We start from the raw sequence: 23,704 nt of genomic DNA on the forward strand, positions 1-23,704 counted from the left end.
TATTCAGTGTATAAGTGTTTAGACACCTGTTACTGCTTGGGGGAATTAGTTGTACTTCATCAGTTTGTAGGAGTTATGGGAGAGAAATCCCCCAAAGTCTGCCCATAAAAGACATACTGAAGTGTAAATTTTATTGCTTACACTAACTTCCTTGATGGGCTTATTACTTTTCCATAGATATTTTTAATATAGGCTTGAGGGTGTTTTCATACAATAAACCAAAAATATTTCTTATCTAGATGACAAACCAAAATGCACACAACATATTAGACATTCTCAGATCCAAAGCGTTCCAGGTACTTAGGTTTCTCTATGTGACATGCACTGTTTCAAACTGAACTGCACTACATTGCCATGATGCAGCTCTTTTTAAGTTATAATTTTGGAAAACAGGATAATTTACAGAGACAGTGGATCTGAGTTTGCTGGACAATGATTCATGTATAAAGAGGTTCATGTGCATAACTTCACAATTTACATAATATTGGGTACACCTGTAAATGTCAAGATCCATAGGAGTCTTTCTGCAAACAAAAGGTTCTTGAATATGTTAAAAACTGGAACACAACACCCAATGACATATCATCCTATAAAAATCTATTTTTAGGAAAATAATTAAATTGAGAAGAAAGAATGGAATTATTTAAACCAGATATTTTAATGATTTTTCTCTGTGCTATTACTTATGTCTTCACAACACACTCATAATTTCAAAGTGGCCAAACAGATTATCAAGTTATCTCCAGTGTTTTGTTTCCTGAACTGGGATGTGGCCATGCCAAGTTTCAGTTTCAAGAAATTATTTTTATGTTTTTACCACTAACCAAGTTGTAAATTTCCCGGAAAGAAAAAAAAGTTTCTGATGGAAATGTTGACACAACATTCAGAATAGTGTTGCAAATGTGACGCTCTGCTACAAATTGTGCTGAAATGATTTATAACATTTCCAATAATTTAAAAACTATTTTAAATCACAGCCAGGTTCTGCATAATACATGAACCTTGACGGATTCTCCAACAAGCATTAGGTCACTACATATTTCAATTTCCCTCTTTATGTTTAAAAGGCTGTATCTGGCAGTTAAAAGACTAAAACCTCAGTCAATGGTTATGGTGTGATAGATACATGCTGGAATATTATTTTCACCCAGTAGCTTTCTGTAAGTAGGTCATACAATTTTACAGTTCTCTGAAACATCACCAAAGAGTTTCCTTAGACAGTATCTCCAGCAATTGACTCCAAAAGAAGTTGCACTGAACCTTAATGCTTATTTTTTTATTATGGAAACTTTGTTTCCTTACTAGTCTACATGCACATCATCTAGGGAAGACCCTCATAATTTATTGTAGAAGATCATTTTCCATCCACTCTAAAAGGAGATTTTTTAGAATTTTACTTTAATATTTTCTTATTCGGGACCAGATATTTTTAGAAAACTTTGCAGACAGGCATCTATCACAACATGTCGTCCATAAGATGTGGAAAAAAGGATGTTGAGGAGACCTCTGGGACAGTCATGTTTCAAGTTTGGGAAGATGGGGAATGTCTAGCTGTGCCTGCTTGTGTAGATGCTCGGGTAGGTAGACTGCCTTTCCCTCCCTTGTGTGGTACTCTATGGGATGTATCCCACGGTATTTTGTCATGCCATGCTCGCGTGAAAAGTGATGTTTGGGTGGAAAGTGGTGTTTGCTGGCCATAGGTGAGAAAACCATCACGAGTAGTAGTAAAACCCAGGAGTAGGATTCGGTGGTTCTGATGGGTCCCTTCCAACTCAACATATTCTGTGATTACTGAAAACTTTAACATGGTGAGAGGCCTTTGGCAGCGCGGCTCAAGACGGCATGGAGAAAACCGAGCTTCAAGTCTATACGTGTTATCACCTTGTTCTTTAAAATATATCCCTCGTAACATCTTGTTACATGTACAAACTCAATGGGAGGACATCATCTGTGATTTGTTCACGCTGCTTCCATCCCTCAGACTAATTATGGTCGGCTCAAGCACAGCCCTCTTCCCCCGGCCCGGGGGAGTGTTCAAGCCCCAAAGGCTGCCTGTGGGGGTGCTTCCATCGAGACAGTTCAAATCGCCCCATGTAGGACGGAAAGCCCAGCGCGACCCCCCGAGGGCGGCTAAGGGCCCCCGGGAGGCGCCGGTGGCCACTTCTCCGTAGCCGCCTTCCCGCCCAGGGGACGCGCCGCCCCCCAAACTTTATCGCCTTTCCCCCTTTCTCTCTCCTTTTTTCTTTTCTATTTTTTTCTTTTTTCTTTCTCTCTCTCTCTTTTTTTTTTTTTTTTTTTTTTTTTTTTTTTTTTTTGAGGGAGAAAAGGTGGGGGGAGCTCAATTTCCCACTTGCCAACAGCAGATAAAAAAGTGGGGAGGGACCTTTTCTGTCACAGCCTATGTAGATTAACCTTTCAATTAGCTGTTATCAGGTCCTGTGTCTTAGCACCAGTCCTCGCAATCTGCGTCCGCCCGCACCGGGGAGGCTGGAGGTCTGGGGTGGGTTTCTGTTTTAATTTCTAAATTAATGATAATTGCTCGCGTGGCTCCCCTCCCCCGCCGAGAGCTGAACGCGTGTGTCTGATCTGCCCGTCCACCTTTTAGTATTTTGGAGTGAGAAGAGGAGCCCCGCGGAGGAGGAGGAGGGGAGACAAGGTATTCTCTCTGTATTCATCTTCTTTTTTCCCTCTCGCGGAGGGGCTTAGGGAAGGTAACTGGTGCAATCAATCCGCTGGCTGGGGATTCCCTCCACCCCCTCCCCGGCTCGTCTGGCTCTCCTGGCTGGGTCTCTTCAGTGTGTATGTGTTTGGGGAAGGGGGTGGGGGGAGGCTGTGTTGTTGTTGTGTTCCTGGCTCTGGTTGCAGCCAGGAGAGAGAGCGAGCGGGCGAGCGAGAGACAGAGCGGAGAGAGCGAGCGAGAGAGAGAGGAGCCGCGATCGCGTTTCAGGGGCAGCACATTCCGCAGGAACCGCTGCTGCAGAAACACACACGGGCAGAGAAAGGAGGTCATTGCAAGCAAAGGGGGGAACCTGCATCGGAGGTTAGATTCCCAGGAGTTTATGCGGGGGATAATAGGGAGCATGCGATGGGGTTTGTTTTGCATTGGGTGACAGGCTGCAATTTGCCATAATAACCCCCTTTCCCTCCCCTCTCCCAGCGCAGGGGGCTTGTCACTAGGCTGGGTACTTTTTTTCCTTTAGCATTGGAGGCTGATGCACGTGTTTGCAGACACTTGCGCTGGGTAAATGCATTGCAATGCTCTGCGTTTTGCAGGGGAGGGGGAGCAGCAGCAGGAGGTGATGGCTGGGTTGGATGGGGTGGGGAGGGGGGGAATGGAGTGGCGGAGGGAAGCAGAGGATGGCTGAGGTTTTTGTGTTGCATGTTCCCACCCTGTCTTTCTGAGGCGGCAATTGTTCCTTCGCAGACGGGGTGACAGAGAAGTCCCTGTGCTTCGCATGGCGAAACTTGCAGGGACCTGCATGTGGCTGCAGAGCTAGGAGTCATTGTCGTCGTCCCCGTTCCCACCCCCTCCTCCCCTCCCTCGGCGGTGCGGGGTGTGTGTGTGCGCGATAAGCGGCTGCCAGTGCCAGGCACCTTGGGAGGGTTATGCTGGGAGCATGCTGTTCCATCTCGCCCGCCCGGGCGAGTGCCAGGCTTTGAGGCACGCGCGTGACGCTCAATATTTAAGGCTGCTCATTAGTGTGTGTCGCGCGCCCGCCCGCCCTGCCGAGCTGGTTCAGGCGGCCGCCGGCGGTGTCTCGGCAGCGCTCGCGCTCCCGAACAAACTTCGGGAGGGAGCGGTTGGGGCGGTGGCGGGGGGGGAGGGGGGGGGGGAGCCGAGGCCGGAGAGTGGGGGGGTGCCGGACGGGCGGCAGCGGCAGCCAACGGGAGGGCGGGATTGCGAGAAGTCCCGCCCCCGCTCGGGGCGGGTGGCCAATCGCGAGCTCCCGAGGCCCAGCGGTGGGGCGGGCGGGTGGGCGGGGGGCGCGCGTGTGTGGCGGCGGCGGCGGCCAGTGTCAGCCGCCGGCCCCGCCCCCTCCCGCGGGTGGGCGGTGCTGAGCGTGCAGGGGAAAGGGGCGCGGCGCGTGATTGACAGGCGGCGCCCGCCAATGGGAGCGCCGGGCCGGTTGCCGGGCGGGCCGGGGCCGGTGTGGGCGGGTGACGGACAGCGCCCCGCGGCCCGTGAGCGCGCAGCGGCGTGCGCGGCGCGGACCAATGGCGGACGGCGGTGGGCGGGGCGGGGGGTAGGTAAGGTTTTAATGAGCCTCCATTGGGCTGTAATCAGTGTCATGTCGGATTCACGTTAAGTACAACAGGGCGAGACAAAATGGCGGCGTAGGTGCGCCAAGCCGCGCGCGGCGGCAGCGGGGCGGTCGCGGCGGCCGCGGGCAGAGCGGAGCGGGGCAGGCGGCCCGGCGGCGGGAGCGGCGGAAGAGCCGGCAGCAGGGGGAGCCGCTGCGGCGCCCGGAGGAGGCTCCTCCCCCCGCGGAGGTGAGTGGTACCGGGGGGGTCTCACCTGCCTCCCGCGGGGGACGCGCGGCCGCCGGACCCGCCCGCGGTGCGGGTGTGCGCACGGCCCCGTTCCCCTGGGCTGCCCTGCCCGCGGGTCGCCGCGCCCCGGGGCGCAGAGCCGGCGGGCTGGGGGTTCCTGCCTCGGGAATGGCAAATCCCGGAGCAGGGCGTGCAGGGCGCGGAGCCAGCCCCGACTCGGCCCCTGTCAAATGCAACAATGCCTTGGCCCGAGGCTCTAGGCGTTGCACATCTCCGTGGCTGGGCTATACCGTAAAAACCTTAAGTAAGTTGGGGAGGGGAATAGTTCAGCCTGGCAGTGCCACGTTTTGGAAGTGATGCTCACATTGTGTGTTCTTTGCCCGGACCTCACCTCTTGCACTCTGTCACTGAGCATTGAGAATAACCCTCTCCGGCAAGAGCAGATGGATACCCACCTCTGTTGTTGAAAACCACTACCCCAAGAAGAAATATTTTCAGTGAAACACTTTTTCCAGGTGAACTCTTGACAGTGAATATTACCTTCCCATATTCCCTGCTGTTCTCTAGTACTGTATTTTAAAGTGCTCAGAACTTCCGTGGGAGAAGGTGGGAAAGGTGAATTTGGGTGATTTTGCTGGTGTCATGTTGTGCTGATGCTGTTTCCGCTGGTGGCGCTTGCTGCTGTCATGTTGTGAAATGATTTTAAGCATATGATCTCAAAAAAGCCTGTGGGATATCTCAGAGCACGAGCACTTCCATCAGTTCGGTTCAGATGTGCCACTCTTCTCCATGCCCCCAAGTCTTTGGTGTCCTTTTGAAGTTACTGTAGTGTCTACACATCTGTCTTTTTAATGCATATATATGTGTCATTGCCCCTTCACGTTATTCTTGGAAACTGTGTGTTGTGTAAAGAATAATACAATAGCTGGCTTCGTGACCTGAGTAGTTTTAAGAGTGATATGCGTGATGGAAGTCCTTACCAGGATCTGCTTTCTCCACGTCTCTTTGTAGGTCCCTATATTTTGCAATAGCAAAACAACTATCTTGTCTGTTTTGCATCATTAATTGACAGGGGGGTGGAATGCAGAGTTGATTAGCTGCAGAATTCTAAGTAATGGCTTGGAGCAAAGAAAAATGGCAAAAATGGAATGCAATGGCAGTCTTCTCTTCCTCCTCCTCCTCTGCTGCAATCCTTACCTGACCCTGATGCTGCAGCAGAGAGCTGGCCTGCTGCTGCTTCTCCTGAGTGTGTGCAGAGCAGGTAGGAGGGAGCAGAATGAGATTGTGCATCACAGGTCACCGGCAGGTTGCTGTCATGTCCCCCAGCTGCGTCCTCTTCTCCCCCTTTTCTTTTTGTTTTTGTTTTTTATAGCCGTGTTAACCTCAGTTTTTAAAAGTTTAACTGCATTTACATTTACGAAAGCCAAAGCAAACTTTTCATTAATTTTTTTAAAAAAACCCTTTAGATGGTATGTTGTGATATTTGTGTAGTAACTTTTAGTTTTGTTTCTGGAGAGAAGCTTAGGTTTTTTTGTTGCTGTTCTTTTGACTACACAGCTTGTTTTCACAATCTGGATCACCTGGAAGCAATTCCAGGTCCTAGTTCAGTCTAAAAACCACCTTATTAGAGGATTATAGGATTACTGATGGCACCTGAGATTGAAGTGTTCAGTCACTGCCTTCTTTAATTATAATCAGCTGTGCAATAGGTATGTGCCTTATAAAGGGCATATTTGCATGCATTCTAAATCCCAAGCTGAAATTTTGCAACTTCTTTGTGTTTATCTCGTAATTTATGACCTAGGTAAAGGGACAAGCCTTGACTAGAGACGGTTTTTCATGTTTTAGAGGTAATGTGTTGTACTTCACCCTCTCATGCTTCTGTTCTGCAGCTCTTTAGAGGTAGACTTGCTAACAGACTTGGTCAGTAATATAGTGCAGTCAAACTTTCTCAAATGCTTTTATTTTCAAAATAAGATACCATAGAGTGAAGAAGCTGAAATATGACAAATTACATAGAAAGAACTTTGTGACTGTTGCTATAAAATGTGGAAGTTGTCCTGTGCATTTAACAGTATGGAAAATCTAATTTGTGATTGAATGAGTGGTGGTGAGGGCTTGATTAAAAGTTAGTTAATTACAAGGGGAGAAAGATTAATAAATAGACATGAGTGCCTGATACTAATTTATAGTCACTTCTTTAAAATGGTATTTCCTCAAAACCTGTTTGGGTAATCATCACACTTTTTATATTAAATGATGTGTGACCATCTTTTTGTACTTTTGGTAGAATTGCATTCTAAACTTAGTAACCCGAATGTAACTTTGTGTTTCTGAGTGTCCTTTTATGTTGAGTCTTGAAAGCTTGTTTCTAAAAAAATTTGTTTTGTCTTTATCTGGTCACTTTGCATGTAAATGTGTGTATTTCTGTATGGCCAATCTTGCATTGACCTGTCTTGATTTCTGAAAGAGTTCCTTAATTTATAGCTCCAAGATCACTCACCCAATTTTTTTTGCTGGGAAAGATGTTTGTTAGTAATAAGTTCTTTTGAATCTAACGTGTGGTAGACCTTGGCATACCAGTCATGGAGGTCAGGGTGCTGTGCTTCAAGTTCACGTGCACTCCAAGTGCCAGAGTAAGAGAGGCAAAACAATTAAAAACTTGGGTTGGATGCACTTTGCATGGCTCTCTAAGGCAGAATGAACTTAGATGCTGTTGGAAGGTGTGTATTTAAGATGTCTTGATTTTTCCTCCTGACATATCCTGTCCTGTGTGTTGGAAACTCTGTTCCTGCTGATACACTCTACTGGTGTTGATTTAGTAGGTGCTAGCATGCAGAAGGTTGTATTGCATGTAGGGAGTTTTAAGTAAATAAGTAAAAAATGTAGTTCTGAATGTATATGGCTGTGAAATTCCTGTACCAAGCAGTAGACTTTATATGAAGATATAGGTTTATGTTAACCTTTTGCCACAGTCACTGGCCAATAAAAATTCCTGTAAACCCCATGTTATAGCATTTATACTGAAATGTTCATCAGTGTCCAGGAGCTTGGAACAGACCCTGTACTGTGTGTTCTGGAATTTAATGGCAGTGATGTTGTTGCTTGTATGAAATTTAATACAACAGTACTGCAGTAGATGTAAAACTGAGGCAGGTATGTCTGACTCAGCAAATGCAGTGTTCAGCATTTAATTAAGTCGTGACTATCTTAATGAAGACTTACACTGGAGCAGCCTAACTAAACTTTAAAAGTAGCTTTCTAGGAATCTGGGGCTTTATATGTAGCTACAGAGAACTTCCAAATGTATAGGAAGAGTGTATGAGATAGTCTAAATCTGAGTGAGCCTTCACTATATATAGAGTTCTGCTTTGTTGTGTTACTGTATTTTCAGTGTCAGATTTGTGAGAGAATTTATAGGGTTTATAACACCATGGAAACTCTTTTCTTCCCTATATTTGTCTGCATTTTGTAGCTACAGAGTTATTTTGGAATTATCTGAAAACAGTGAATATAAACAGTTCTGTTAGGGAAAGAATGGCTTTTGCTAGCTGGAGTAAGTGAAAATGTCTGTTTACAGAACAAGTTATTGTTGGATTACAGATACTTGAAATACACAGACCTGTTATCAAATACAACTTCCACGAGTACAGTCTGTAAGCAAGAAACAGGATTCAATCCGTGTAGATCAATAGGGTTCAGTATGTGAGCCAGTTCAGCATTCAGGCCCTGCATTTGCATCAGGAATGTGTCTTTTTCAGTCTGGCAGTCACTTGAATTTTCATATTTATAAATCTGAAAATGTTTAAGCTTTGATCAAAATCAAGAAGGACAGATTGATAAAATGAATTGATTAATATTGACTATTTGGGTATAGAAAAATTTTATACTCACCAGTAACCAGCTGAACTTTTGTTACTAATCCTGTTGTGTAGGTATAATAATGTGTGAAACATGAGCTGGAATTTATATTTAAAGACATTTTTGAAGGACAGAGTAAGAAAAAGGTATAGGACAGAAAGGATGTGGTGTTATATTCTTTGTCCTCATAGTTGCCGAGGAATCTTTTTAACAGATTGGAAATACTTTTGATTACTGTATCAGTTCAGGGTTTTTTCCTAGTGATAATTTGCTCAAGTTTTTGAACATGATTTAAATGCAGGATGACTGGAGTAAATGAAGAAAGATGAGGACCAGGACTTGTGTAATCATAGATGATTTTGTTATTTGTAGGCTGTTTGCCATAGCTTTATAAATGTAGTTGCATATTAACTAATTTTAAATTTTTGCTGTGAAACTGGTGAATCTTCTACTTTACAAGATAACCCATATATTGAGAAAGAAAATTTTTCTCTTCTGTTTTTTATTTGTTTTCCTTTTATTCAAAGTAATTATACAGTTCTGTTAATGCCTTCAGAAGTTCTCACTCACACTTCATGGCAGAAAAAAAGAATACTTCAAAAATATTTATTCATTATGCAACTCCTGTCTAAGTTTAATTTGTGAGACTGTTGTTTTATATTTTTCATATATTTTCCCAGAATGAATAAACTCCTCATCAACATGTTCTTTCAGGTTTCTTAAATGAGTTTTTGTAGACACTGAATTTTCTGTTAGAGTTATGTATTCCATAATAAGTAAACAAAATTTTTTGTTAAACTGTGAGTCAATAAAACATTTTTCATTGTGACCTCTTTTAATACATCTGTGTGCTGACAACCTATTTATGTGAAAATGCCTCCTGTTACTTAGTTTTAATTTCTGTTCCTAAGGATTTGTATCAAAAATGCCCCTGTGCTGAATGCCTTAAAATGAGAAGTGCATTTGTGATGTCTTTTGGTTTTGTAGGGTACCTAAATATTAATGAAGGGTGTAATACTTGTAACTTGATTCTGATACTTTTGGTTTTGATTTTCCTGAGTTGTGTAATCAACATGGCAGAACTCTTAGACACAGGATATTGTAAGAATTGGCAGTGGTTAATAATTTGACTTTCATTGGCTGGGGTTTGGTTTTCTGTTTGTTTGGGTTTTCTAGTGCATGTATAATCCATGCAGAAATTATTTGTAGGCAGTTTGTTTTAGGGAGTGTTTTCAGATCCCTGACTGAATGGAAATTGTCCAATAGGTCAGTAGTAGGTTAAGTGTTGGGGTGATGGAATTTAGGAAAACTAAATCCCCTGACTGTTATGAGAAGCAGAAGGATTTTATGATGACTTGTTTGGTGTGGGGTGGGAACTGACAAATGTTTCATATAACATCACGAAGATTTTTCTACGCTGTAGCATCTATAGTGTGAATGCATGTCTGAATATGATTTTTCTTTTTAGTACTTTAGCATTAACTATATTCTCTCCCTGCCTCTTGTTTTTTCTTTTCAAAGGTTGCAACAAACTTTCTTTTACGGACCTGCCGGTGTCATCACAGATGAATCCCTTCTATGTTTCGCTAACAGTAATGTAGTTGGAAAGTTTCAGTCAGCAGGTATTTCTCTGCCTTTTCTGACTCCTCAGGGTGGATATTTATGACATGTGTCCAAGCAGTGTGTGGAATCCTTTCATTTGTGTTTGAGGTGTGAACAACCTCGGAAAGATCTGCTAAAAGGATAAGGAGGAACCTCTATGGGTAACTCTTGGCTGGAAACAATTACTGGTCAACCATGGTAAAACTTGCCAACCCTCTTTATACGGAGTGGATTCTGGAAGCTATACAAAAAGTTAAAAAGCAAAAGCAAAGGCCTTCTGAAGAGAGAATATGTCATGCTGTTTGTGCTTCCCATGGATTAGATAAGAAGACTGTTTCAGAACAGTTGGAACTTAGTGTTCAAGATGGTTCTATTCTTAAAGTTACTAACAAAGGTCTTGCATCCTACAAGGACCCAGATAATCCTGGACGGTTTTCATGTGTTAAACCTGGCACTATTCCCAAATCTGTTAAGGGATCTAGAGGAGCTTGTAATGAGCTTCGTAATGTGGATTGGAATAAACTCTTGAGAAGAGCAATTGAAGGGCTTCAAGAACCTAATGGCTCCTCCCTGAAAAACATAGAGAAATATTTGAGAAGTCAAAATGACCTAGCAAGTATTTTCAACAATCCTGCCTTTCAGCAGAGGTTGCGGCTAGGGGCCAAACGTGCTGTGAACAATGGGAGGTTACTGAAGGATGGTCCTCAGTATAGAGTGAATTATGGCAGTTTGGAAAGCAAAGCAGCTTCGAAATACTCCAGCACCTTCCCAGCTTCCCTTCCACCTGTCAGCCTATTACCCCATGAAAAAGACCAGGTAAGTCTGAAAAATGAGAGCTAATGTAGTAATGAAAAACTCTTCTTGATATCCTTTGTTTATTAAACTAATGCAAAAGTAATGATTCTTCTTGTGCTTTATTTACCCATTTAAATATATATGAGTGGGGATGTATATCCAAGATGCGTGCAGGACCAGTGCTGGTAAATGAATTTTACTTGGCTCCCTATGTCCTGCTGTTTTGCATTGGATAGTTTGCTTTGTGTATTTTCAGTAGATGAACAGAGCAGCAGGGAAGAGTACAGCTGTATGCTCTGTTGTAGGTATGAGATTGTTCTGTCTTGCCTGACAGACTGGTGTAGCTGAAATCTGCAGTATGATTTGATTGTGGCCTTTTACCTTCATTTTCTGCCTGGATATACTGATTTTCTTGTGGTTTGACCACCACCTGAAGTACCACTGGTGGGACTTAGTGATGTTTAAGACCATTAGAATTATTATTTTTTAATTATATTTGTATGTACATAGTTAGCTTTAAAATGACAATTAATAGAAACTGGAATTAATGTAAATATTCTAGGAACAGAAGTGAAGGTGTTAGAGTGTCAATTTGAGCTAAACTGCAGGATCCTCCTCCTGTTTCACTTTTGTTGCGCTCCCTACATGGGTTTATTTTTGCTATTACTTGAGTCTTGTTTTGAAGTTAATTGTTCACAGGGTTTCAGCCTTGAGGGAGAAAGAGATATCAATTAGTTTTTTGTTTATGAAATGATAGTGTCAAAGACATGTCTGCAGGCATTCTTTGATCATTTCCCATTTCGTATGGTGAAGTGTGTTTGGAATTTTCAGTGTACTTGGGGGGAAGAAAGTTACTTGTTGTAGTTGAATTGACTTACAATTATTTGTAAGTTGATGGTTTGAGGTTGTTTTCTTTTTTTGTTTTTGTTTTCCTCTTCTGGCTGGTCAAGTTTGATGTCAGTTGTTTTAGACGTGCAATAGTTCAGAGAGTTTTGCTATTGTAGAGGTGCCACCAGTGTTTCCTAGAAGCTCAGTGATGGTTTTCATTCATCTTTTTCCTTTGATTGTGAGATGATGGAGGATGCAGAATAGAAAATGCTTGCGTTAGAATTATTTAGTGAGGTCTTCAGGAACAGTTGCTTAGAGAACTGTCACAGGTGAGTAGTTGTAGCTTTATTTTTGTGAGCTTCTCTAAAGGTATGTTAAATATGATTGCATTTATATATGGATATCTATTTCTGTCAAATTGGACCTCTTGGGTATTTGAGGGATGCATGGAGCTTCACATTCTATAATCTGAATGGAAATTCAGAAGTGCTGCATACTGTGCAATTACTGCTGTAGCTATACACTATAAACATTTAATTAGTTGTAGTGATAAAGCTGTCTGTTTAAGTACTTTGAGTTTCTACTGTAATTCTGATACTGTAATGACATGAAAAATTTGAGGGCTGGAGTACTGAGCAACCCAAGTAACTTGAATTCTGTAGAAACAATAATCTCCCTTGTTAGGCTACCTACTGGGACTGGCACCCATTGCATGGAATGTTACTTGGGTCATGGTGCTAAAAAAGCCATTACTGCCATACTAAAATACTGGTATAAGGATAAATCTGTCTTCTAGAAGTTAGCCAAACAAATCTGTTCTTTAGCAAGTGCTTTGGCAAGAAATAAGCTTTCATTTGGGTGCCTCAAAATTAGCAGTGTGACTTGCGTGTTTAAAAACTGGCATACGGTTTTTCCTGACAAAAATAGTTTTGATGTGAGGTTGGTGAATCAGTAGTTCCGTGTTAGTGTAGTGTCCACTTAGCTGTGCTAGCTGTGATCAGGGTTACTGAGCAAATATAGAGACTTGTTTTAAATATGGGATTTTTACTGTTCTTCACTATGTGCGGCTTTATATACTTCAGGGACAGTTCTGAAAGTAAGTGTACATAAGTTGTCCCTGTTATTGGGATGTGACTGCATCTTCATTTGAAATTGATGTTAATTTGTGTATAAGAAGAATGACATTGCAAGAAAACTGTTAGGCTATTTTTATTGGAAACATTTAAGTGACAGTATGGGGCATGTCAAGATTATTTATTGAAATTAATACAATAAATTTATCCAACTGGCATCTCTTAGGAATGGCTGATGTTTGATGAGATTGGTGTATTTTAAAGTTTCTTTGGCTCTTTCTATAGCTAGCACAAGTAAGAGATGATTTTTGTTGGGGTGGCTAATTTTGTATGTTTGGTTTGGTTTTTTTGTTTTCAAATACTAGAGGTGAACTTCTAGTATGTCTTTTGTTGACCTTTCTGGAGGAGAAGAACAAATGGAGGGATACACAGAAGTCTGTTTTGATATCTGTGGAAGTTTGAGTAATTTTGATTATTTTTTCTTTAATTAATGCATAATTAACATCTCATCAGGATGAGACAGATTTGGTGCATTAGAAGTGCGTTAGAGCTCTCAGTCATTCTGAACATTCACACTCAAATGCAGACTGAACTTTTCTTCCTGAGGGAGTGAAAGGTGATCAGAAGAGATACAGTATGGCCTGTGTGTGTGATTGTGTTGTGCGTGGGTTGTTGTTGGTTTGTTTGGGGTTTTATTGGTTGTTTTGGTTTGGGATTTCTGGTTTTGTTTGCTTGCTTCAGTCACCCACCCAAAGCATCTGAGTATGTAATACACTGAGAAGATAAATACTATGGAAATGCAGTGTCACTGAATTTAGTTTTGCAGACCTGGAGCCTTGACTATGTGACAGGAGTGTTGAGTGGTTTGCATTCTATGAAATAGTTGGAACAGGGAGCTGGAAGTGCTAAACATTTGTCTTAGTGGTGATGATATGGAGCTGCTTTTCTCGTCTGTATTAACTGGGTGATCCAATCCTACTAGATATAGTTCTCTTGTTTCATTAGATTTAGAAATAGCTGCAGTTAGTTACAGCGATGTAGCTGACATGTTTCCTCCTGTTATCCATTGACCTGGAAGAAAGGATTTGTATAAAAATGGTGTCTCAAGTGTTACTCTGACTCTTCTGGATTTGGGCAAAGTTGTATCAACTCTTGAGTTAGAGCAAGAGAAAGCATGCAGTGCAACTGTTTAAATCTTCGCTTACTCCATCCCTTTCCATTTCCTTGTGTGTGTGGAGGGTTGCTTTTTCATCTCTGAATGAAGAGATAGAAGTACAACGTTCATGTAAAGACAGATTTTGTTGGAAGGTCGGTAGCTTTTGGCAGCCATATGGTGTCTAGGTGGTATAGCGTGTCATGAGTAGTGTATATTATATAAAGGACTTTTCAGTTACTTGAAGTACTCTGATGGTTACATTGAGGTAAATGCTCACTGATGTGTCTGGACAGGTAGCTTGAATCAATGCACTTCAAAAGATGCCTGTTTTAGTGTTAACTGGGTGTGTGAAGGACAGCATCCAGCTAGAGGTGGAGCTGCCTTAAGAATGAAGGAAAACTGAAAACAGTGGTATCCTTCAGGAGGAAGATTTGCAGTGTCTTTGTTATGTCCTGAAAAAAAATCCAGAAAAAATCTTCCTCAAATAAAGAAACAAAAAAGCCAAAACATACACACACACAGGAAAGCAGAAAAATAATTTTGTTGTGCAGCAGTTTGATCTCGTGCACTTTGCTATGTTGCAGTGCATATTTAAACAGTTTAACTGGTCTTATGTGCACTTCCTTATGCTCAAGAGTATCTTGCATAGATACCCTCCCTTTTGCTTCACACCTTTTCTCACCAAGTATTTTCTGAAAAGGGCTGTATGAATATGTTAGCCAGAAAATGCAGTGTAAAAACTGGTTACATAGTAGGGAAGGGTGTGAAGAGAGAGGAAAATTGAGTGATACTTAGCTTTTCAATAAGTCTTTGAAGCATTAAAATGCACTTCTGGAAATGCAGCAAAGTGGTATTTAAAACTTACGGTTAGTTTTAAGAAGAGTGTTTAATTTATCTTTAATGGTGTCAGTTTAGAATGGCAACATTGCTGATGTTTTCTCTGAGTGTTTTCCTTGTCTCTGGGACAAGCAGTAGGAAGGTTCTGCAGTTTGGGAGCTGCATGAAACCTAAGAAGTCTTGGGAGTTAGCCATTTCCTGAGCACAAATGCTATGTGACTGTAAACTCAAAGAAACAGATATTTGTAGGCTGTAGGCAGCTTTTTATTTGCTTATTTTTAGACATAATTTAAAAGGATAGATCCAGCTTTTAAAGGTGAAGAGGAAGTGGCCATTGTAACATTTTCAGAGGGCTGTGGGAATGCAAAGTGTATCTCAATAGTTACATCTTTGCTGTGTTCAGAATAATTAGTACTTAAACTTCAAAGATGCAGTTCAAATGGAGATGGCTTGATGTTGGTTCTCTTCCATGCTCTCTTGAACAGCTCAGCAACTGTGATTTTCATCTGATTTTTGGCATGAAAAATTTTATTAATCCCTCTTTCACTTTCATTTTCATTTTGTCTTTCTAAGCTTTCATGCAAAACCAAACTTGTTTTATTAATTTCTCTTACCCTGCACTCCTATCTAATTTTGTTTTCACTGGCCTACGTACATTTAGCTTTTCAAAGTGTAACTTGGCATGGGTTGAATTTCAGTTTTCTGGTATGTAGCTTGTGCCAGTGCAGACACTGGGTGTTCCTCCTTCTGTCTTTCAGGCAAAGGGCCAATCTATAGCGAATTGCTTTTTTGGCATCCAGGCTCCTCCTTGCTCAGTTTCTCTTCCTGTGGGTAGGCAGCAAGACAGCGTTGGTTTAGATTTCTTGTTGCCTCAGTCCTCTAGACTTTCCACTGTGCAGAAACAGAAAAGGGAGGCAGAAAGGAATGCACAATGTATCTTGCAGATTTACACATGAGGGGTTATTTGTAATGCCAAACTTTGGGAGCTGGCTTTATGTGGTGTCTGTGCTTATGAGGGTGAGTTTGAGCACCAAAATACAGTGGTGGAGAAGTTTCTAGAGTGTCTGCAGTGCTACAATTGAAGAGACTGTATACGGGGAAATGGAAAAGAAATCTTGTTTGAACTTTGAAAAAGGTTTGAACTTTGTCAGTCCGTAAAATACTGTTGTCTTCAGATGCAACCTTTGTTTCTCTCCTCATAACATCTTCATGGTGACAAAATACTGAGGAATGTTGGCATTACTTGGCAAACACTACGTCTCATGTTTGTGCTTCTCATTATTTCAATTCACAAGTTACCTTTATTTCTTGGAAGGGTGGCCTGCACCTTAACTGTGTGTATATCTAGTCCTGGAAGTTCTGGGATGATTGCTAGGTACTGCTGCTCTTGTGTTTTGGGGTGTTTTGGTTTGGGGTCTTGATTTTTTTTTTTTTTTTTTTTTTTTTTTTTTTGGTGGGTTTTGTTGTTGTTGTTTGTTTTATTTTGGGGGGTTTTGTGTGTGGGTGGTAGTTTTTGGTTTTGTTTTGGTTTTTTCTGTCCCTGTAGCTTCTGAAATGATAAAAGTACCAACCCTGTGCATAAGTCAAGGGTATTCTTAGAAATAGGTCCTATTAACACCTGAGATACTGGACCTTACCAGAAGTTGAAGTGGAAGTGTCTCATCATCCCATATTGTGAAGAAGCAACTCATACTGCTGTATAGATAGATATATGTGGCTTTGGGGGCTTTTTTTTTGTGTGTGTGTTTTACAATTTAGCACATTTGAACCAACCCAAGAAGCATTCTTGTAAGAGTTTTCTTGAATTGTATGGTGGGAAGTAAGTGAAATACTGCTGTTTCCTGAGTTAGATTGGTCTGTTCCTTCCTAAGGCAGGGTAGAGGTTAGTTTTCAATTTCTGATGTGAATTAGTTTCTGCAAACAGGGTCATATTTGCAGTAGCCTATAGAACCATGAGGGAAGACCCTACTCATCTTTTTTTTTCCCCCAAGCTGGATATTCTGAACATAGTTCTGCATGATGTGCCTGTGGTTCTTGTTTACTGCAAGGAGTGATTCCAAACCTTATACTGCAGGCTATTTAATCCTAAGGCTTGCTAAAATTTGATTCTTTTGGTTGTTTCCCTTCAAAATTAATTGGTGTGGTGTTCTGTGGTGAGTCCTGTAGTGAAACTGACAGCAGTGAGTTAAAGAAATCCTGTGTAGTTCCAGCAATTCTGTTGGTGTTTATTCATCTATGCTGTTTTCTGTGAACTCCTCTGGCTTAACCGGGAGTGACATTTGACTCCTAAACTATGGTTAGAGGTTTTATTCTGCATTTTTCCTCCCAGATTAATTTTTCTTCAACTAGTCAATGCATGGATATCTCCTTTGTCAAGATTCCTTCTAAAACATAGAAATACCAGAAGGCTGCCTTAGATATAAGGAGAACTACCTAGCGTATTTTCTCAGTGCTGTTTTCTTACCTGTTGAAAGTGTCTTTGCTTTTCCATGTTCAATAATAGTGATGGTCTTGACTCTTGGGTATTTTTTTCGTGTCAGTTGGAACAGGATAGCAATTCCATATTGTTTCCTGTTGTTGCAGGAACTTTATTGTAAAACATGTGATGAAAAACCCTGATTACTTGAAGTTGAAGTTGTCTGCTATATTTGACATGTTATTTTTTTTTGTCAAGAAAGATCTCAGATATAGATTAACTGCTAATTAACCACAGTTTTCCAATTTGGTAGTTGGAAATGGCAAAAGACTCACTTTTGAAAGAATTTCAAGCTAGCATTAAGAAAAGATCAACAGGTATTAAAGGTTTTTAGAACTTTGAATCCATTTATGGATCTTGACTCTCTGTATTCAGGACTATGTTCGCCTGGATATAAGGACAGATCCATGATTTGAGGGCCTGTTTCAAGTCAGGACACTAGGACTTCATGGAACCAAGTGGATGGAGTGCTGTTGTGTACTGGAACAACAGTTTTAGGGCTCAAATGGTGGCTGTAGAATTTTGAACATGATGGTACGTCAGATCAGGCATCCCTTAGCTGACTGGTCTACTGCTGTCCTTTGTGGTTACCTGGTAAGGAACACATCAACTTCTAAACCAGTGTGATTTCCTTCAGTTGCAATATTACTTGTATTTATTGATGTTTTTCCCAATCTTCTTATATCCCTCATTGAGGAAAATTATTACTGGTGTCACATAGATTTTTCCGTGGTTTTTTTTTTTCCTCTCCAGGTTCTTTGTGAAGAGCTTGAAGTTTTGAATTTGCAGGCACAGCCAGCCTTCTTGAAATGAGTGGGTGTGACCTGTTACAGGGATGCCTGCGTAGGCAGCTCCAGGGCTGCTGCACTTAGTTCTAGGTTTGTATGGATTATTGTGACTTCAGGTTGTGCTGTAGAGAAGATGTTGCATAAGGAAAAAATCCCATGTGGTGAGGGAAACTGCAGACTTGTAAATTGTCTGCTCTTGTGCCTTGTCACTACAGTACTAGCTAGTGTGCACAAATTTCTGCTTTGTCAAGTTTTTGGGGTCTAGAGGGACAGAGTCCCATTTTTCTCCCCTCGTGGTTGTGGTGGTACAGTCCAGAAGTTACCAATTAATGCAGTCCTAGGTGGCGCAGGCTTGAGACTTCTGGTTTTAATTACAAGCAGAGCTCTGGCACAGGAAAAAAGCGCTGTATGACCTCAGCAGAGGTGTCTGGTAGGCACGGTTGATGTTTTCTCATCTAGGAATAGAAGTAGAGCTAGCTTTAAGCTATGGTGAGTTTGCCGCACGTTTTCCACATGCTCTTCAGGAGTTAATTTCATCACTGGTGGTATTTTGAAGTTGGCTTCAATTTCACATCTGTTTTTCCAAAATGCTGCAGATGAGTGACTGTAGTTTTAAGAAGTAATTTTTGTGTAATGTCCATGTATCCGTGGCAACACTAACTAGCAATGTTTGCATTTGGCTCAATAAAAGACAAATGTCAGTGGCACCCGTGTTTCAGACATAGAGTACAGGCAGTTCTTAACTAATGAATAAGGAGAATCATAGAATTATTTAGGGTGGAAAAGACCTCAAAGATCAGTGAGTCCAACTGTTAACATAGCACTGCTATGTTCACCATTAAACCATGTTCCCAAGGGCTGCATGTGTATGTTTTGTGAACGCTTCCAGGGATAGTGATTCCAATACTTCCCTAGGCAGCAGGAAGTATTTACACGTAACAGTTGAAGGGAGTACAGTCAAGATAAAATTGCCATAGATGTGTGGGACTGTTGTGTTAAGAGCACCTCTTTCAGCACTACACATTGGGTGATTATAGTGAAGATGGAGGCTGCTATTTTTCAGATGGCAAGCTAATGAGAGGTAACTGGCACAAGCTGCATCAAGAGAAATTGAAGATAGATGAAGGACAAAATCCTTTAAAATGAGGATGGAGAGACATGGAACAGGGACTCGGAGTGGCAATGGAATCTCCATCCTCAGAGGTGATCAGAGCTGTAACAGGCAAGGTCCTGAGCAACCTAACTGGTAAAAATGTGAGTAATACCTAACTTGCAAGTAGCGTGGAATTCTTTAAAATGCTTAGCATTTAGTGGATAATGAGCAGTAGTTAGCAAAGACATTATACAAAAATACAGTTAAATGGGTGATGAAAAAGTTAGTGTTTGAACCTGAAAAGATTCTTAAGACCAAAGAAAGTTCTGTTATGATCATTGAACTTAATAGTATCTAGTTAACAAGTTCTATGCTTATGAAGGCTGCTGTATCCCTCCCTTCTGTTCCAAATTTAAAGATACTCAGCTTTCATTTCCTACTTTGATTTTTTTCTTTTGACCTCTGAATGCTAGTATGCCTGCTGTAGGAGTCAGTTTAACAAGAATCTATTAATGGTAGAGGAAGAGGACAGTGCATTGACTCCTGCAAGTAAGTATTTGCTTATCAGTCAGTTTATAAATATAAACACAGAGGTTAATGTAATAAACAATGGGGTTATACATAAACATGGTATTTTCTGGTCTGAATATTTTTGCTCTGCCTCGAACTGTCTAGTTTTCTTCCCTTTCCCCGTTATCCAGTTGTAAAAACTGAATGTTTTTACATTCAAAACCCCAGGACAGTCACAAAAAACTTGTTAATGCTGTTTTGCAAATGTGAATCTGCTTTAATATTGAAAAGTTGTAGAGTAAACCCAGTGCATTTATTTTGATATGTTTGGCATGCATTCTGCTGATCAGGAAAGCAGGCTTTTGGATGTTACAGATGTTTTCTGAAGGTCTGAAATTTATAGATAAATCAGTCGAGAAATTACTCAAACCACATGCAGGGTGGGTTCTCAGGGTAGCAGCACATGCTGAGTGTCTGTAGGGATGATCTGCTCCTGTGCTTGTACATGTATGTTTTAGCTACATGCAAAAGTACTGGAGCTTGTCCTCTCTGAGAAGCCAGTGACTTGCTCTGTGGCTTTCTGTTCAAAGAATTTCACTTGTTGGGTCACTTGACATGCTTGTCTGCCATACACTTATTGGTACTTGTGTTCAATAAGTTCTGGGCTTTGCCATTTGGAGTTTGTGATGATGGGCAGTTGTTTTTGCTTTATGGATTTGTGCACTGTGTTTAAAAACCAGTGACTAGCTGCTCTTCTTGCAGGCATGTTTTCAGTCTTTCAGTGGAGAGTTGCAGGAGTCTTTTCTGATCTGAACATGAGATGGATGGTAGGAGTCTTTTATTTGGATTAATAAACTACTGGAGGAATCTTCCTCTGTGTTCCCAACTTCCTATACTGCTCTGAATTCAAGATGACACCTCAATTCTGCCTGTGATTTGAAATAAATAGATGTGGCTTCTATTCATCTTAGGATTGACAGATTTTGGTTTATGTCTCCTGGAAAACACTAGTGATGGAAGAAAGCAAAACTGTGCATTATCTGCTAACGTGAATCAGAATCTGAATGATTTATATTGTTTCTTTCTCAATATTGTCTTTGGATGTATTTTGAAGAGAGCTCTGCATGACTTGTTTTCTAGAGAAGACTTTGTAATATAGCTGAGAACAAACTTTTTCCATTTCCTGATCTCCGTCTGGTGGTAAAATTTTAATTTGCTTGATATTTTGCTAATGCAGATGAGTTTTGCTAAAACAAGTGTATTTCTAATTTTATCAGAGGTTTTATATGGAATTTACTTGTAAAGATTAATGCCTTAAATTTTTTTATTTGCTCCCATGTAGCAGGGAAGAGAATCATAAAATAGTTTTAGTAGCTAAGTGGTATTAGCATTGAATCTCTTATTTTGCTTTTCCTGTCAAAAATATTTATCGTAGTGACTTGTCTTAGCTTTCAGTTTCTGACAGCAACCTTAATAGCAAATTCCTTTCTCCACAACACATGCATTTTTACTTCACTGTTACTGATATTGTGAGACCAGCAGCTTTAAATAAGGTTAGCTTTTGTCTTTTATATGCACAGCTAGAACGGCTCCCATTGTTACTGCTTTCTTAGGGCATGACAGCTTGACTTTTTCTTATTTCAGGTATGTATTTAATAAATTTTACCAATTAGAGTAGACATCTGTTTGGAGATCAGCAGCAATCAAAATCACTTATGAAGAAATTGTTGGCTCGTGATGCATCTAAAATATTTCTGGAAGTTCAACTTCTTTTAGCTGTTGCTAAGAGATAAATTTTCATTGACATGAGTGATGTGAGGACATGTCAGCATGCTACCAGTTGTTTTATAGGCAGTCAGCTCTGCCGCCTTGCAGATGGTTGGAAAACTCTTGGTAGAGGGTAAATGTGTGCTGATTATCTCATTGAATTAAGGTAACTTTTGTCATTCATTGAATTCTGCAGACCAGGCACTGAGCAGCTGCTCTACTGTTGAATTCTGGACTTAGTGAATACAAAGATTATGCTAAAGGGTGTTTAGTCCCGTTCCAGGTACTGAGCGTTGGACTACTGTAAGAATTTCTTATTTAATACTATCTTTAAAGCATTGGTGTCTTACTAGGGTGAGAACTGTCTTCGACATTTTAACTACACTGAGTTTTTCAACTTCGTTGTCCCCACATGCTTATTTATCTTTTCAAATTTTGAAAACTCTGCCTTTCTTCAAGTTGTTAAAGTGTTGCCAAGGGGAGTAAGTCTTGTTTCTGCCTGATTAGACTTGCCTCAAATATAGTTTAAGCAATCTGATGATTATCAAGTTCCCAAATACATTTATTTTGGATTACACTTATGAGTGTGCACCTAATCTATGGGAGTATATCTAAAAGTCATAGTTCACTGTCACATTAAAGCGTCCATGTAAAATTGTTTCCCCATCCTTTAGAAAACAAATTAGTATGCAGAATTTTATTAAAGACTGTTTTCAAGATTTGAAGTATTTAGTTTTTAGAATTATTTTTGAAAGGGATTGGGGAAGGAATCGGAGCATTCCCCAGACGAAGCTTAAAGTTCTTGGATTGCGGAAAACATTTCTGGATTTAGTGTTTACAGACTTTTTAAAAAAACAGTTACAGTCTTCAGATCAGTATAGCTTTGTCCAAGAAAATTCTGTTTTGTGAGGATCTGAAAGTGAGTTGTTCTGAGAATATTCAGTTGCTTCAGAAATACAGTGGGTAAAATATGAATCAAACTATGACTTAAATATACTCCCATAGATCAGGTGCACACTAATAAGTGTAATCCAAAATAAATGTATTTATGAACTTGATAATCGTGTTCTATCAGCTCTATATAAAGAGATATATTTTCATACCTTGCTATATAGGAGGGGGTAATAGACACTTCTTCATATATACCCTGTGTTTAAGGATTGGTGTCTAATGCATGTTGTAGGAAAATGTTTTTCAGGGGCAGTTTAGGTTCATCTTCCCTGCCCTATTTAAGTGTAACTTTGACTTCATTCCTGAAAGTTTTGGGGGATTCATTTTTTTATCAAGTATATAATGTCTTAAAGGGTTCTTAATTTCCTTTCAACCCACATCATACACTGATTAGACTTCTACCAATAAACAGTTGACCATTTTCCATGCAGTTCCAGGAAGTGTTCGGCTGTTTGTGCTGAAACTATATTGTTCAAAACCTAGAAATTCTATCTTAATGCTAGGATTATAATGAAAAAGCTGATTAAGAATCAGTATTTGGGGTGTAGAATTTAGAAATTAATCTACGTTGAATGAATTTTGTTACATAAAGCTAATGGGATATGATATTCTCAAGCCCAGGAGCTGAAGTGTTTTTTCTGCTGTAGAAAAAGTCAAATGATTCCACAGGCAAATGATACATCTTTGAAATTATGTAAAAAGGAAGTAACTTCATATTTATTTCATTACCCCCAATATATTTTTGCCCTAATAAGCAAATTGGTTTCCATTTCTGAAGACAGTGCTAACACACTTAGTGAAGTACATCCAGCCATAGATGTTTGAAATAGCTTCTCAGACTGAAGAAATTGCTCTGCTCTTGTACCTAGTGGAAATTTTTATGGATTTTTTTTCCCCCTTGCCTTTTAGTTTACTGAAGTGCTGACATCTAACTCTAGTACATTTCCAATAATTCCTCTCTACTTCTGTTTAGTATCAAACAGATTGCTTTTGTGACCTGGTTTGTGTTTTGAAAGTTAATGATATAAAAATCTGAGATATTGTCATAGAGAAATAGTTTTAAAGAATGGTCTGCTTAACATCTGTAAGATTGCCTCAGTGTTAAAACTATTACATAATATTATATATGAAAATTAAGTCTTTAATCTCTTAGCAACTTTCCCTAGAATATATTGCATGACTAAGGTAAACTGATATTAATTCTTTCTTCAGGCAAAGCAGACCAAAATATAATAGCTCCTGCAGTGGTATCTTTCACTTGTGAGGGGACTGTGGCCTCACTGGAGATAAGGATGAAGATAAGGCAGGTTGCATGATGACTTCAAAAGTACAGCTTCCAGTATCAGAGTTGAAAATGACAGCCTGGGTTACAGCACTGCTGTTTGTTGCTGCTGTTACAAGCTAGCCCAAAATGGCACAGGTAAGCCTGGTACATACTTGTAACAACTCGGAAAGTTACTCAGTTATGTGATCTAG

At 40.6% G+C, this 23,704-nt stretch overlaps 1 protein-coding gene across 8 annotated transcripts in view; it reads left to right on the top strand.

Moving 5' to 3' along the window:
* Positions 1–2,417: 2,417 nt before the first annotated feature.
* The window catches only part of KAT6B (lysine acetyltransferase 6B), a 110,154-nt gene continuing 88,867 nt past the window's right edge, over positions 2,418–23,704 (top strand). For 2 of the 8 annotated variants that reach the window (XM_048310558.1, XM_048310559.1), the window contains exons 1-2: positions 4,402–4,491; positions 9,874–10,770. In XM_048310558.1, the coding sequence (XP_048166515.1) occupies positions 10,150–10,770 (621 nt within the window). In that variant the 5' untranslated portion in view covers positions 4,402–4,491; positions 9,874–10,149. The other 6 variants (XM_048310557.1, XM_048310555.1, XM_048310554.1 and 3 more) reach the window with 6 other exon arrangements.

Source organism: Corvus hawaiiensis, chromosome 8 (genome assembly GCF_020740725.1).
Source record: "Corvus hawaiiensis isolate bCorHaw1 chromosome 8, bCorHaw1.pri.cur, whole genome shotgun sequence".
Lineage (NCBI taxonomy): Eukaryota > Metazoa > Chordata > Aves > Passeriformes > Corvidae > Corvus > Corvus hawaiiensis.